The sequence below is a fragment of the Orycteropus afer genome, unplaced genomic scaffold (assembly GCF_000298275.1).
Source record: "Orycteropus afer afer isolate SDZICR_OR568_19922 unplaced genomic scaffold, OryAfe1.0 scaffold00229, whole genome shotgun sequence".
Taxonomy (NCBI): Eukaryota; Metazoa; Chordata; class Mammalia; order Tubulidentata; family Orycteropodidae; genus Orycteropus; species Orycteropus afer.
This window is the reverse complement of record NW_006921816.1, coordinates 406,871-419,874: the sequence shown is the minus strand read 5'-3', so window position 1 is coordinate 419,874 and position 13,004 is coordinate 406,871. Positions and strand designations below refer to the sequence as shown.

The window sequence follows — 13,004 nt, the reverse complement described above, 5'->3', positions numbered from 1 at the left end:
GTGGGTTTGAACCGCCAGCCTTCTGGTGAGCAGTCAAGTTTTCTCTAATTTCCTGGATGAGATTAGGTTGTCTTCCCTATTATATATCACAGCCTTTATTCTTACCCATGTTGGCACTTAATCATACTTTGTTTTGCAATAGAATAGCATCTTACTTGAAAATTATGTTCTGGAATTAGTCAGTGTGTAAGACAAAAATAGTATATGTTTTAAATTACCAGGAAAATGTCATAAATTGTGCTTAAAGTGTTTTTCTGTCTGCACGATCTTGTCAGTGATAGGTGGAGTCAGCGTAATTGTGTAAATGTAATTGGTCTTGTCAGAAGAGACTTTGAAACTTGCTCTTGAACAGAGTAGCTAAAGTGGATAGAAGAAATGATGAAGTAAAAGAACTGAACAAATAATTTCAAAGGGTGGCTTGAGAAAAACAAGTAAAATATCCTGATGAAATGTGCAAAGATTGAAGTTAGAAAATAAAAATGGAAGAACATGTTCAGCATTTCTCAAGCTTAAAGAACTTAAGAAAAAATACAAGCCCTGAATTGCAATATTGAAATTCTCCTTGGAAGCAAGAATGACTAGACTTGGCCTTACTTCCCTTGCAGAAAGATACCATGCTTGGTAAAGTAGAGGATCAGAGAAAAAGGAATAGACCCTCAATAAGATGGAATGATGGGCTCAAGTGTAGCAAGGATTCTGAGGTGGGTGCAGGACCTTGCAGTGTTTTGTTCTGTAGTGCATAGGGTTGCTATGAGGTGGAGCCAACTCGATGGCATCTAACAACAACAATGCAACACAAACTCATCACACTGCCGTTGAGTCGGATTCAACTCATAATGACCCCTCCTTGGGTTTCTGAGGTGGTATCAGTATGGAAATGGAGCTCTGGTAGCATAGTGCCTAAGGCACTTGACTGCTCACCAGAAGGCTGGCGGTTCAAACCCACCAGCCACTCCTCGGAAGGAAGGTTGGGCAATCCTACTTCCGTAGTGATACTGCCTCGGAAACCCAAGGAGGGGTCGCTATGAGTCAGGGCTGACTCCACGGCAAACAACAACAACAACCTTCCTTCCAAGGAGTGGTTGGTGGGTTTGAACCATCAGCCTTCTGGTTAGCAGTCAAAATGCCTTAGGCACTACGCCACCAGAGCTCCAACAACAACATGAGCAAAGTATTGAACTATGCAGGAAGTATCAATAGAAGATGGAGGGAATACAGGGAATCAGTACCATTTAAGGAGGTAGCAAATGATTAAGAACCAAGGTACAGAAGGAAGAAGTCCAAGCTGCACTTAGGGAATTGGTGAAAAGGCTTCAGAAATTGATGGAATACCAATTGAGATGTTTCAACAAATGGATGCAGCACTGGAGGCACTCATTTAGGCCAAGAAATTTGGAAGACGGTTACATGACCAACTGACTGGAAGGGATCTGTGGTTGTGCCCATCCCCAAGAAAGGTGATCCAACAGAATGTGGAAATTGTTGAATAATATCATTAATATAACATGAAAGTAAAATTTTGCTGAAACTCACCACCGAGTCGATTTGACTCATAGCGACCCCTCCTTAGAAGGTAATTAAGAAATGGTGGCAGTATGTATTGACACATAACTACCAGAAATTCAAGCCAGATTCAGAAGAGGGTATGGAACAAGGGACATCATTGCTGATGTCAGGTGAAAGCAAAGAATACCAGAAAGATGTGTGCCTGTGTTTTGTTGACTGTATACGGGTATTCAACTGTGGGAATCATAACAAATTATGGAAACATTACAAAGAATGGGAATTCCAGAACACTTAATTGTGTTCATGAGGATCTTGTACATAGACCAAGAGACAGTTGTTTGAACAGAATAGGGGGAATAGTGCATGGTTTAAAATCAGGGAAGGTGTGCATCTGCATTCTATCCTTTCACCATACCTACTCAGCCAGTATGCAGAGTAAATTATCTGAGAAGTTGGATGATATGAAGAACACAGCATCAGAATTAGAGGAAGATTCATGAACCTGTAATACGCAGATAACACAATCTTGCTTGCTAGAAGTAAAGAATACTTTACTACAGCCTGCAGTATGGATTGATTGCACCTCAACATAAAACAAAAATCCTCACAACTGGATCAGTAAACAACATCATTATAAATGGAGAGAAGATTAAAGTTGTCAAGGATTTTATTTTAATTGGATCCATTTTACTTAAAATCAATGCCCATGGAAGCAGCAGTCAGGGAAATCAAACAATGTATTGGTTTGGGCAAATAGGCTTCAAAAGACCCCTTTAAAGTGTTAAGAGCAAATATGTCACTTTGAAGACTAAGTGCACTTGATTTAAGCCATGGTATTTTCAGTAGCCTCATATGCATGTGAGAGTTGGATGATGAATAAAGAAGACCACAGAAGAATTAATTCCTTTTGAGAGTTGTGGTGCTGGTGAAGAATACTGAATGTACCATGGACTACCAGAAGAGCAAACACATCTGTCTTGGAGGAACTACAGCTGAAATGAGCCTTAGAAGCAAGCTTGGCCAGAATTCGTCTCATACTTTGGTCATGTTGTCAGAAGAGACCAATCCTTGGAGAAGGGTATCATGATTGGTAAAGTAAGAGGGTCAGCAAAAAAGGGAAAGATGCTTGATGAGATACATTGGCACAGTGGCTGCAACACTGAGCTTTATATAAAATACAAAGGAACCCTGTTGGTGCAGTGGTTAATCACTCAGCTGCTGACCAACCACTCTGCAGGGACCAAGCTTCTGATCTACTTCCCTAAAGATTACAGCCTAGGAAACCCTTTGGGGTACGTCTACTCTGTCCTGTAGGGCCAGCATAAGTCAGAATTGACTCGACACACAAGAACAATAGCATAAAAATACTATTTAGATCCTATAACAGATCAAAGAAAGAAAGTAAACATGTCCATGTAATTGATTGTGTAGCTTAAGTATGTGTGTGATACAGCTCCATTGTATGTATTTGTGATTATTTGACTATGTTTTGCATACTAGACTGTAGATACCAAGAGCCCAGGGATTGTCCCTGCTTTGTTCACTATTGTTTTATCAATATTATCATGGTCCCTGATACATAGAGGGCTCTGAAATACTAAATAATCAACCAAAGTTGTGAAAACGAAGAGTAGTAAATTGTGCTGATAGGCAAAATGTGTGCAATTATGTATATCACTCTACAGATACTATATAAAGATTAATAATACCTGTTTTTTCAGAAAATGAATGAAAAGTAATGACTTCTTTTTTTTTTTTTCCTTCTAGGAGGGTATACAAGGAAAGGTTAGGACTTCCTCCAAAGATAGCAATTGGTTATCAGTCCCATGCAGACACAGCTACTAAGAGCGGCTCCACCACTAAAAATAGGTTTGTTGTTTAAGAAGACACCTTCTGAGTATTCTCATAGGAGACTGCGTCAAGCAATCGAGATTTGGGAGCTGAACCAAAGCCTCTTCAAAAGCAGAGTGGACTGCATTTAAATTTGATTTCCATCTAAATGTTGCTAAGATATAAGAGAAGTCTCATTCACCTTTGTCTTGTACTTCTGTGTTCATTTTTTTGGGGGGGTGGGGGTGGGGCTAGAATATCCACTCTCTCTCAATCAAAGAATTACAGTCCACATCATCCCCAGAATCCATTAATGTGTTCCTGGCCCACTCTGTTATAACTTAGTAGAATTTACATTATAAAACATTTATCCATCCACAATATTTAAAAAAAAAAACAAAAAAAAAAAACCTTGCATTTCTATACATTACAGGAAAAAAATTGTTTATATACTATTGTATGCAGGAGCATATTTTGCTGGTTTGAAAGAGTATGATGCATACAGTTTTCTAGCAATTTTCTCTGTTTCTTTTTACAGCATTGTTTTTGCTGTACTCTTGCTGATGGCTGCTAGATTTAATTTATTTGTTTCCCTCCTTGATAACATTAGTGATTCTGATTTCAGTTTTTCATTTTATTTTGCTTTTGTTTTTTTTCTTCATGTAATATTGGTGAAGGATCCAGGAATATGACACAAAGGTGGAATAAACATTAATTTTGTGCATTCTTTGGTAATTTTTTTGTTTTTTTGTAACTACAAGCTTTGCTACAAAGTTATGCATTTCATTCAAATCAGTGATCTATGTTTGTGTGATTTCCTAAACATAATTGTGGATTTTAAAAAATGTAACATCATAATTACATTCCTAACTAGAATTAGTATGTCTGTTTTTGTATCTTTATGCTGTATTTTAACACTTTGTATTACTTAGGTTATTTTGCTTTGGTTAAAATGGCTCAAGTAGAAAAGCGGTCCCATTCATATTAAGACAGTGTACAAAACTGTAAATAAAATGTGTACAGTGAATTGTCTTTTAGACAACTAGATTTGTCCTTTTATTTCTCCATCCCTATAGAAGGAATTTGTACTTCTTATTGCAAGGCAGTCTCTGTTGTGTCTTCTCTTGTAGTGTCTTCCACATGAACAGCATAAGTTTGGAGCACTAGTTTGATTATTATGTTTATTAAAATTTTAAATAAATTCAATAGGTAGCATCATATATGGAATTAAATTCATGTGGCTATCTTTGTTTTTTACAAACTAGGACACAATCCTCAGTCTAAGGTAAATAATGTAGTACTCTTAATTTGTTAAAATAAGAATTGGACTCTTGGTGTATCACCATTTGATTAGCAGACATAGTGGTTGTAAAACTTGGTTGCCAAATAGAGATGTTTTTATGTAAGTGTCAAAATTGATAGCATAGGAAAAGAGTATAGGTTATGGGAGCATATGCACTAAGAATTTTTGTTAGTTTTGCTGTCTAATAGAATGGAATAAACGGGTATGAAGACTTATATTGGTAAATTGGTGTAGTACGATTTGTGTAAACTTGAAAACTTAATCTACTCTTTGCAGACAACATTTGAAAGCAAACTTGGAAAAATTTTGTCCATAATATGAAATTGTATATTTCAGATCCTGTGAAATGAAAACTGGCTAGCATATACAAAAGGGTAAGCTGAACTACAGGTAGCAGAATGAAAATCATTAACTGAGGAAAATTTGTTTTTCAGTGGTGATTATGAATTGATCATTTTAAAACCGGTAAACAAAAATTCTGTATAAAATAAACATGAAATTAGTAGCATTGATTTCATTGCAGACTTTTCAAACAGTTTAAGGATACTAAAAGCTGTCTACCATCTGAGTATTATCAGTGCCACGATAACCTCTTGTTCAAGGTTCTAGAAATACTGAATGTTTGTGTTTATAATCTCAATATAATGCACCTAATAATATTTGCTGTCTAAGCATGAGTGGTTGGTTCAGATGATTTATTGTCTGTGTTGATATGTACAGGTGTGAACTTCAAGAGTTTGCTTAAGTGAATGTGGTAGTGTGTGTTGGCATGGGTGAAATTGGAGTAGTGTAGCTGTTAGAAATTAATTGATTCTAAGATGCTGTCCAGTTTTAAGAAGCATTAGCTTTTAGGGACAGAGGATTAGTAATCTTATTAAATATATAGTTTCAAAATTAAAAACAAACAAAACTTGGTAGCATGCAATTAGCTACACCATTACTTACCATATTACAACCAAAGTTTTATTTTAAGTCTTTCCCAGAGAGTTGGAGAGGATGATAAGTTACTCTCAATCTCTTTTAGCATTTGTCACTTATATATCATAATGACTTACAGCTTTTCCTCATTTCTTTAGTACCTTTTGTAGAAAATAAAATTAGTCTTTACATTTGTTAAAAAAAAAAAAAAATTTCCCTCTCCTGTCCCAGTAGGATATTGTGGATATATATTTTCATATCAGAAAAATAAAAGTTTCTAATGGATGAATAGTATTTCATTGTAGAGTGGGAACATATTTCATGTAAACAATTTTATTGTTTAAAGAATTAAATAATTATACCACTTATATAGTACTTAGGCGCTCTGGTAGCATAGTGCCTAAGGCACTTGACTACTAACCAGAAGGCTGGCGGTTCAAACCCACCAACCTCTCCTCAGAAGGAAGATGGGGCAATCTACTTCCGTAGTGATACTCTCTAGGAAACCCTGGGAGGGGTCGCTATGAGTTGGGTCCGACTTGATGGCACATAACAACAACAACAACATACAGTACTTACTTGTGTGTCAGGCACTTTACATGTACAGTAACCTGCACATTAATCCTTTGAGATACAGCTCACGTTGGCCTCATTTTGCAGATGAAGAAAGAGAAGTATTGAGAATTTAAGTAACTTTATAGATTGTAAGTGGCAAAGTATGGATTTGAATCCTGGAAATTTGATTCTAAAAACCCCAAACCACATTACACAGTCTTAATAGGATAGGTCAAATCTGAGAGGCTACAGTAAATCAAATCAGATTGCAGTCAGTTCATGTGCCAGGCATATAAACATTTATCCACTTGATTTATTTTTAAATGAAGCTTTTCATAGATAGAGATTTATCTACACTTCTTCTGTTAGCAGTTTATTAAACTAGTCATTTTGGGAATTTTTGAGACCATGTAGGCAAAGGAACAGGAGTTCACAGGAATAATAGTTTAAGTGAATATTTTCATATGAAATTTTAAATATCTATATCCTATCTTCTAAGATAAACGGCAACATTTTTTATTTGATAGTTGAAATTCTTTTTGGCAGAAATTGCATTTAAAAGGATAATTTTAATGAAACTAGTAAGGTATTGTGACAATGAAATGTTTCACGTTTTGGCATTAAAAACAATTGCAAGTCTCTATACTACCTTTTGTCTCCAATTGTTTCTATGGATCATCTTCATTTTTGAGTGGGGTGGGGGGACACCTGGATTTTCTTACTTGGAGACCCTCTTAGATAGACTCAAGATTTTCAGGTCAGATTGATATTTAAAAAAAAAATACTGGGTCATGGTACTCAAAAAGGCATCTGGAGTAGTATAGAAAATGAAAGTGTCTAGAACAGGACTGGGCAATGTTTTGTTCAGTTGTACATAGGGTCACTGTGAGTTGGAGCCAACTCAGTGGCACTTAACATCAACAACAAATTTATATTGCAGTTTAATATTGCTGCAATATTAAAGTATGTGATCAGTTTAGGTTTTTTTTTTTAATTTTATAAAAGTATGTCTTTGACAGAATGGTAGTTTGGGAGTTAAAACTTACCCTTTTTTTTTTTTTTTGAGTTTGTTTGGGAACTTTATTAAAGTTACAATTCAAGATCCGGAACAGCAGAACAGCTCACAATACAGTTCTTTAGTCAGGACACCTTCTTAGCCATGTTCTCAGGCAGGCCTCTCTCTGACTCTCTGACCCTCATTCCCTTGGTCAGCCCCTTGGCCCAGCCTTTGCCTTGCTTCAGCAAGTATCACAAAGCTCTTTAGCTCCATCAGTATGTGCTTGGAGCCAACCCACTCTGCCAGTGAGCCTCGGCCCAAACGCCCTCAGCTCTCTTGCTCCATGGGTCAGCATGGAGGCACCTCACTCTTTCAGCACACCCACTGTAGTACTTTGCTCTGTAGGCAATCTCTCTCTTTTTTTGTGTGTGATTTGGGTGAAAGTTTACAGAGCATATTCACTACATCAGTTTACACACACGTTGTCTCATGGCATTGACTACAATTTACCCCAATGCAACAGCTCCCCTCCCTTTTCTTCCTGATAGTAACCTCTTCCCTGTGTCCATCCCTCCATGCATCCATGCATTCCTGCCCCCTGAGCTGTCTCCCTGTGCATAAACAGCCCTTCTTCCATGATTGATCTCTCCAAGAAGTGTATATACCCAGGTACATGTTCAACTCTTAATGCCTGTCTTTTGTTTGTCTGGAAGCAACAGGTGTGGGTTTAGTTTCAGAGCTGAGGGGCAACTAGAGACCATAGTCTCAGTGGTTCTATCTATCAGGCTCTACCTGACCAGCAAACCTAGTCTTCCCCCACACACACACACTTTTTTTCCCCAAATGATTTTGAGTTTTGTTCCACATTGTTATCCCTCTCTATCCAGGATCTCCTACACAGATCCCCCTCTGAGTGGTTGACAGTGGTAGCCGGGCACCATCTAGTTGTTACGGTCTCATAGTTGTGTAGGCTGAGGATTGCATGGTGTACCAGTTGCGAGGACTAATTGTTTCCATGAATCTTTAGTTTTCTTCATTCTTCCTTGCTCTGGACGAGTAGAGACCCATCGTTGCATCTAGATGGCTGCTTGTAAGCTTTTAAGATCCCAGTTGCTACTCACCAAAGCAGGTGGTGGAACAATATTTTGTGCAGTATGTTATGCGAATTGAGCTTGAGGTCCTCTGTGACTATAGTCCCGAGCCCACTGGTTCAACTACTCAGTCCCTCTGGGTAGCTGGCTGTGACCGAGAAGTGACTACAACCTTGTCCCTTGTCAGCTCTACTATACTCCTGGGAAGTCTTTCACAACATACAAATACACTTGTAGAACCATTGTCTGCCAACACTATACAGTCTTCAGTACACTCCCTGTTGCACAGACATATCTAGTAGTTAAGCCTGTCCAGCCATCTATAGACCTGTATACCCATGTTTGCCTTCACTGACAACACAGTACTGTATGTGCAAAAGGATTCATCTTCGTTGTCTGCACCTCCCATGTACCTCTCTATATCTCCCTCTTCCTCAGTGCCACCATTATCGATCATTCACATTTGGTACATTGCCCTTCTCTTCACCCAAATCAGTACTTACTTCTTACCTATCTAACAGTGTTCCCTCCCCTACCCTCCCACCCCTGGTAACCAAAGAAGAAATTTTCCTTCCATTTATAAACCATTCCTTGACTTTTACAGTAACGGATTAATATAATATCCTTCTGTGATTGACTGACTTTAATCAGCATAATGTCTTCCAAGTTATCCATGTTATGTGGTGTTTTGCAGATTCTACATTCTTTAGTGTTGCATAATATTCCATTGTGTGTATGTACCATAGTTTGGTTATCCATTCCTCAGTTGATGGATACCTACGTTGTTTCTATCTTTTGGCTATTGTAAATAGTGCTGCGATGAACATGGGTGTGCACATGTCTGTTCTTGTCATGGCTCTCACTTCTTTAGGGTATATACCTAGTAATGGAATGGCTGATCAAATGGTATTTCTAGTTCCAACTTTTGAAGGAATCGATATACTGCTTTCCACAGTGATTGTAACATTTTATAGTCCCACCAGCAGTGTATGAGAGTCCCAATCTCTCCACATCCTCACCAGAATTTGTTATTTTCTGTCTTGTTCAACTTTGCTACTAGTGCTGGAGCAAGATGGTATCTCATTGTTGTTTTGATTTGCATCTCTAATGGCTGATGATCGTGAGCATTTCTTCACATGTTTGTTGGCCGCTTGAATATCCTCCTTGGTGAAGTGTCTATTCATGTCTTCTGCCGATTTTTTGATTGGATTATTTGTCTTTTTGTTATTGAGGTGTTGGAGTTTTCTATAGATTCTAGAGATAAGTCCCTTGTCAAGTATGTTATTACCAAATATTCTTTCCCAGTCTGTGGGTTTTCTTGACTCTTTTGGATAAGTCTTTGGAAGCACATAAAAAATTAATTTTTAGAAGGTCCCATTCATCCAGTTTCTCTTCAGCTATTTGTGTATTTTGGGTTATGCTTGATAGTTTATATATGCCATATATTAGGGGCCCCTACGTTTGCCCCTAATTTTTCCTTGAGGAACTCTATAGTTTAGGTTTCACATTTAAGTCTTGGATCCATCCGGAGTTAATTTTTGTGTATGGTGTGAGGTACAGATCTTGTTTCATTTCTCTGTAAATGGATATCCAGTATTGCCAGCCCCACTTACTAAGCAAACATTCTTTTCCCCATTTAATGGGTTTCAGCCATTTTTCAAAGATCAGCTGACCATAGGTCAGTGGATCTATTTCTGGATTCTCAATTCAGTTCCATTGGGTATGTGTATGTCATTGTAACAATACCAGGCAGTTTTGACTACTGTGGCTGTGTAGTAGGTTTTGAGATCCTGCAGTTTGAGACCTCCTACTTTGTTGTTCTTCTCCAATAGTGCTTTGATTATCTGGGGTCCCTTGCCTTTCCATATAAAGTTAGTGATTGGGTTTTCCATCTCCTTAAAAAATGTTGATGGGCTCTTGAATGGGATTGCATTTAATGTATAGATTGCTTTGGGTAGAATTGACATTTTCACAATGTTCAGTCTTCCTATCCACAAGCATGGTATGTTCTTCCATTTATGTAGATCTCTTATGGGTCTTGAAGTAGTTTTTTATCGTTTTCTTTGTACAGGTCTTTTGTGTCCTTGGTAAGATTTATTCCCAGATATTTTATTTCTCTCGTAGCTATTGCAAATTATATTGATTTCTTTTTTGGCAATTTCTTTGCTGGTGTAGAGGAATCCAACTGATTTTTGGATGTTGATCTTGTATCCTGCCATGATGAGAAATCTCTCAATTAGTTCTAGTAGATTTTTGACTTGAGGCTCTTGGGTTTTCTAGGTATAGGATCATAACATCAGCAACTAGGGATAATTTGACTTCTTCTTTACCAATTTGGGTGCCTTTGATTTCCTTTTTATTGCCTTGGCTAGGACTTCTAGTACAATGATGAATGGAAGGGGTGTTCGCAAGGGGAATGATTTCAGTGTCTCTCCATTGAGAATAATGTTGGCTGTTGGTTTTGCATACATGCCCTTTATTATGTTGAGGAATATCCCTTCTATTCCTATTTTGCTGAGATTTTGATCAGGAATGGGTGTTGGATTTATTCAAATGCCTTTTCTGCATCAATTGATATGATCATGTGGTTCTTCTCCTTTGTTTTATTTATGTGGTTAATGACATTGATTGTTTTTCTAATGTTGAACCATCCTTGCATACCTGATACGAACCCCAGTTGATCATAATGAATGATTTTCTTGATATGTTGTTGGAGTCTACTGGCTAGGATTTTGTTGAAGAATTTTACATCTGTATTCATGAGGGATATTGGTCTGTAGTTTTTCTTTTGAGTAATGTCTTTGCCTGGTTTTGGTATCAAGGTTATGCTTGCTTAATAAAATGAGTTAGGGATGATTCCATCCTTTACTATGTCTTGGAGTAGCTTGAGTAGGATTGGTATCAGTTCTTCTCTGAATGTTTTGTAGAATTCTCCAGTGAAACCATCGGGCCAGGACTTTTTTTTGTTGCTAATTTTTTTTTATGATCTGTTCAATTTTTTCTTTTGTTATGGATCTGTTCACCTTTTCCACATCAGTCTGTGTTAGTTTAGGTAAGTTGTGTGTTTCTAGAAATTTGTCCATTTCTTACAGAATTTCAAATTTGTTGTAGTACATTCAGTTCTTCATAGTATCCTGATATTAATTCTTTTTATTTCAGTTGGTTCTGTTGTGATGTCACCCATTTAGTTTTTTATTCGTATTATTTTTATTCTCTCCTTCTTTTCCTTTGTTAAATTTTCCAGTGGTTTGTCAATTTTATTAATCTTTTCAAAAAACCAACTTCTGGTCTTGTTGATTTTTTTCTGCTGTCTGTTTTCTGTTTCATTGGTTTCTGCTCGAATCTTGATTATTTTCTTTCTTCTGGTGACTGTAGGCTTTTCTTGCCGTTCTTTTTCTAATGGTTAAAGTGTTGATTTTGGCTCTTTCTTTGTTGATGTGTGAATTTATTGGTATAAATTGGCCTCCGATCACTGCTTTTGTTGTGTGCCAAAGATTTGGGTACATTATGTTTTCTTTCTCATTTGATGCAAGGAATTTCTGAATTTCACTTTTTATTTCTTCTCTTACCCAGTCTTTCTTAAGGAGGGTGTTGTTCAGTTTCCGTTTTTTGCTCTTTTTCTGTTGATCTTCCTATTGTTGATTTCTTAACTTGATAGCATTGTGATCTGAGAAGATGCTTCACAGTATTTCAGTGTTTCTAAATTTATGAAGGCTTGCTTTATGGCCTAACATATGATCTATCATGGAAAATGGTCCATGTGCACTGGAAAATAATGCATATTGTGCTGTTGGGTGAAGTGCTCTGTAGATGTCTATAAGGTCAGGTTGGTGGGTTGTATTGTTTAATTCTTCTGCATCTTTGTTGAGTTTCTTTCCAGTTTTTCTATCTTTCATTGAAAGTGGTTTATTGACTGTGGAGTCATCTATTTGATTTTTCAGCTCTTTTAAAGTCTGATTTATGTATTTTGGGGCTCTTTCATTGGGTCTTTAGATAATTTTTATGGTTATATCTTCTTGTTCAATTGATCCTTTAATCATTATATAATGTCCTTTCTTGTCTCGTATGGTGGTTTTTGTCTTCAAGTCAATTTGATCAGAGATTAATATTGCAACTCCTGCTCTTTTACGGTTGCCATTTGCTTGATACATCATTTTCCAACCTTTGATTTTTAGTCTATTTATATCTTTGTCTCTAAGGTGTGTCTCTTTTAGACAGGGTATTGATGGATTTTGTTTTCAATCTGTTATCCAATCTGTAACTCACCATCTCCTGAGTGGTGCATTGAATCCATTAACATTCAGTGTAATTATCGACAAGTATGAATTGGTTGCTGTCATTTTGTTATGTGTTTTTTCATTGTGTCCCTGGTTTCTTTGTTCCGTATTATTTTCTGTGCTGAGCTCATTATGTTTATGAATTGTATTATCATTTCCTTTGTTGCTGTTATTTTAGTATTTGCTGAATATTTTCGTTTGTCCTTTTTTTTATTGTGATGTGAAGGATTATCATTTTTCTTTGAGGTTTCCCTGTGATTTATTATTTTCTCCCTGAGTTTGGAATAGTCCATTTTATCTTTTTTTTTAATTGTGATTTGGATGAAGATTTACAGAGCAAATTCACTTTCCATACAGCAGTTCACATACTTTGTCTCATGACATTGACCAAAGTTTACCATAATGCAACAGCTCCCCTCTGACTTCGTCTCCATAGTTACCTCTTCCGTGTCCATACCTCCATGGACTTGCCCCCTGAGCTGTCTCCCTGAGCATAAGCAGCCCTTCTTTCTCCCACGATTGTTCTC

The 13,004-nt window shown here is 37.1% G+C and overlaps 1 protein-coding gene across 1 annotated transcript in view; it reads left to right on the top strand.

Moving 5' to 3' along the window:
• The window catches only part of EIF4E (eukaryotic translation initiation factor 4E), a 63,228-nt gene extending 59,840 nt beyond the window's left edge, over positions 1 to 3,388 (top strand). Inside the window, exon 7 of the mRNA XM_042782052.1 lies at positions 3,274 to 3,388. Within this exon, the coding sequence (XP_042637986.1) occupies positions 3,274 to 3,388 (115 nt within the window). The remainder of the gene's footprint in view (positions 1 to 3,273) is intronic.
• Positions 3,389 to 13,004: the final 9,616 nt, after the last annotated feature.